Source organism: Alligator mississippiensis, chromosome 2 (genome assembly GCF_030867095.1).
Source record: "Alligator mississippiensis isolate rAllMis1 chromosome 2, rAllMis1, whole genome shotgun sequence".
Taxonomy (NCBI): Eukaryota; Metazoa; Chordata; order Crocodylia; family Alligatoridae; genus Alligator; species Alligator mississippiensis.
Window position 1 is genome coordinate 173,455,190 of NC_081825.1, and position 3,832 is coordinate 173,459,021.

The window sequence follows — 3,832 nt, forward strand, 5'->3', positions numbered from 1 at the left end:
AAAGCCAGCCTTACCATGGTCTCTTGAGAAGCAAATTTCTGGCTTTGAGACTCTGGTTCGTTCTTGTTCCTGGCTTCCCCAGCTAGTCATAACAACCTCACCGCAGTTTCTTCTTTGCTTAGCTCCCGGGAAGCAGGGTTTACCTGTTGTAAGGGGCAGGGTGGGGAGGCAGAGGGCTGACATCCCAAGGCAGCTTCACTGCAAGCCAACAGGCATTTTTGTGCTACTCCCATTCCCCCATCCTCCCTTGGACTCCTGATTTCTCTCCCTAGCTCTCTCTAATCCTCTTTTGGCATACAGCCACTTTCAGAACAAAATTATTATACAATTATAGCAGTCAGCGTGGGAACTAAAATTTGCCAAATTGAATGAAACATAATTTTATGGAGCACCAATCAGATAGCAGTCTCCAAGATGAGCTGGAAAGCCTAGATTGCTACGTTCCCCTGAGAAGAAAAAGGCATTTAAATATCCTGTTAATGAAACTACTAACAGCAATGCACTCTCACACTGAACCCACCCCCCTCCCTCTCAAAGTCTTCCCCACTAGAAATGCAGGCTAGAACTTAGTCCACTCAGCCTCTTTCATCACAGAAAATAAGCAAGAGGTTGTGTTGCTCAGTGCTGTTGAATGGAGGGAATCTGGCTTCTGGTACCTTCCCACATTGGCTGCTTCCCTAACCTTGTAGTGTGATGATTAGAACACTTTGCTGGGAAATGGGAGATACAGGTTGAATCTCTCTCTGCATGAATGAGTCTAGAACTTGGTTTTTCCCATTCTCTGGGTGAAGTCCCTGATCTTTAGGCTACTGAGCTAAAAATATGAGAGGGTCTTTTCGTCTATCAAATATCTGTTACTCAGTTCCTCCCCCCCCACGCTCCATTTGACATGGTATCATTGGAAAGAAAATAAAACCTAAAAGAAAAGATGTGTTTCAGTTTAATTCACATATCACCATGTAGGAAACGATGTCTGGTGCTCCCAAACTGTGATGTTTTGTTTTGCTCCATGGGCCTGTGTAAGTCCATGAAGAGGCAGAAATTACCCAATGGGGCCTTATATAGACTCATCCTATAACAGCCCACAGGCAGGAAGGATAGCTGCCCCCTCAGCTGCACTGTCAAGTTATGCAGGTTCATCTGGTGTTTTCAGTGAAGCAAGAGAAGGCTTGTTGATGTATTTCCAGAGCTAGAGCTACTCAGTAGGCACTATTGCTTACATTTCTCCACACAAAACATCAGTATTTTATTTTGGGAGAGTGATCCATATTGGTGAGGTTAGACACCCAAGATCGTAATACAGTCAATGAGACAAAGGAGGTGATCCAGAGTGCCATGGTACTGAGTTCAGAGTGAACCAGTCAGAAACACAGGGCCTGAACTCCTTTTCTGTATGGGCCTCAGGCTCATTTCAGAGGGATGCTGCCCAAATCATGGATGTCAGCCTCCACATTGAAAAAAAGGCGAGGGCCCCAGATAATTTTTCATTCTAAGATTCAGCGTTGATTGCCTCTGGGGATAGAGTCCATTGGGTTACTCACAGAAGGGCAGTTCTGTACATAAGTGCTTTTACATCGATTTACTGGTATGATTACCAGCACCCACAGATCCTGATTTAAGATGTTTTTATAGGCAGCGATTAAAAATGGTGCTAGAATGGCAGCATTAAGCTAAGAAAACCAAAAGAGACTAATGAATAACACATACACATAAATACCTTCTCATGAGTTAATTAATTTAAAAGAGTTTTTCTGCAAAAAATGTGGATTTCTGAGAAAAAAACTATGGATTTTTAATAAAATAACTGATGTGTTTAGTTTCCTCAAATATTTCAGTATGAGGGATTAGAAAACTTTCAAAACTTCCAAAGCAATTCCTATACTAAAGCTCTTATGACACAAGAGTTGACATGTAAGCCAGGTATTCATATCTAAGTGCTTATTTCCACCTGCTCATTTATTTAAAATATTTGAGATTTTTTTCCATGCCATCACTTTCCTCGTGGCATCTTTCACATCCTTGTTCCTCAGGCTGTAGATCAGAGGATTTAGCATAGGCGTCACCACTGTATAAAATACTGTGGTCCATTTGTCCTCATGCCGTGAATCATCTGAGCTGGACTTTAAATACATAAAGAGAGAGGTTCCATAGAAGATGCTAACAACTGTCAGGTGGGAGGCACACGTGCTGAAGGCTTTGTGTTTACCCTCAGTGGAGTGGTTCTTCAGGATGGTAGCAACAATGAACGTGTAGGAGATAAGGACAATCAGGATGGTGAATGCCCCCAAAATAGCAGCTGTAGTTAATAGTACCATCTGACTTATGCTGGCATCAGATGTGGAGAGTGATAACAGTGGGGAGATGTCACAGAAGAACAGGTCAATGACATGGGAGCCACAGAAGGATAATTGTAACAAGTCTACTGTTTGTGACATTGCATTAATCCACCCAGCGAAGTATGACCCAACCACCAGTTGGACACAGAGTCTTGGGGACAGGATGATGGAATACACCAAAGGTCTACAGATGGCCACGTAACGGTCATACGCCATCGTAGCCAGGAGGAAACATTCTGTAATCCCAAAGAAACATAAAATGAAGACCTGAGCCATGCATCCATTATAAGAAATGGCTTTCCTCTCCACAAACATATCAGTCTACAAAAGCCAAATTACCAAGGAAATAATACATGGGGGTATGAAGACGAGGGCCAGACCTGATTAAAAAGATCATACCAAGGTTCCCCACCACAGTGATGAAGTAAATCGTGAGGAACAGCACAAAGAGAGTGACCTGAAACCATAGATGTTCTCTGAATCCTGTGAAGAGGAATTCAGTCACCTGGGTACAGTTTTCTCCAACCATGTCTATAGAGGTCATGCAGCATGCAGGTTAAAAGAGCATCAATTTACTGTAATCAGTAAATTTACTCTAATCAGCTTCTGCAATTGGTTAGTAGAGCTATTATTTTGTAGAGTTTCAGGTTCTTCATAGAGAAGACAGGTCACAGATTTGGTTGGTTTGTTTTGCCACTGACCTTGTCCAACTGCAGAGAAGTAGGACAGTCCTAGGGAGAAGGAATTCAGAAAGAGAGTGATTCAGATAGAGAGTAAATACTTTGCCAAAGGAAGAAAAAAACATTGCAGAAAAGAAACCGTATACTAGGTACTCCCATGTGTGAGACAATGTTGCCTATGTGGAACTGGGCCATGATTTGGTTTTGACATGCAACATCAGCATCTTACTTTCTCTCAACCTACTCAAAGTATTCAGATACCAAAGCTGTGGTCCAGCTTGTGATAAGAACTGCAGGCAAAGGGATGTCTAAATGTGGAACTGAAAGGAGAAGGGGAAGGAGAAGGAGAGGGAAACAAGGTATTTTTTGGTCTTCAGGAAGATCTGCTCTTCGGATTGAGGGCACCTGCCTTGAAGAATATAAAAGATATAAGAAATAGCCTCCAAAGAGCAGCCAGTGAAACTCGTTAATTTGGAAGCTTTTCAGCTCAGCTCAACCCAATGAATTGTAGGGGATGCAATATTTTGGCAGGATGAAAACAGATTTCCTAAGCAGCTCTCTCTTTCTCTCAATAAATTTGTTTTCTAATCTGGATAAATAAATGCTGTATTTATTTACATGGCACACAGATCTTTTCCTCAGAAGTCAGCCCTGCAAACTTGGGATGGGTGTCTTAAACAGGGCAGATGATTTTCTGCCTGAAATACAAGCACTCTGCTTTGATTCATATCCCCGCTGGCTGCAGCAGTGGCATTTGTATTCAGGCAGCTGCAGAAGTCAATTAATGTCTCATTGTTCTTCACTCCACTAGTATCA

General features: G+C 42.3%; 1 protein-coding gene across 1 annotated transcript; it reads right to left on the reverse strand.

Annotated features, from left to right (window-relative positions):
* Nucleotides 1–1,951: 1,951 nt before the first annotated feature.
* On the reverse strand, nucleotides 1,952–2,662 carry LOC132248382 (olfactory receptor 5P60-like). The gene has a single exon (XM_059721372.1). It carries the CDS (start codon nucleotides 2,649–2,651, stop codon nucleotides 1,953–1,955), a length of 699 nt encoding a protein of 232 aa, XP_059577355.1. The 5' UTR covers nucleotides 2,652–2,662; the 3' UTR covers nucleotide 1,952.
* Nucleotides 2,663–3,832: the final 1,170 nt, after the last annotated feature.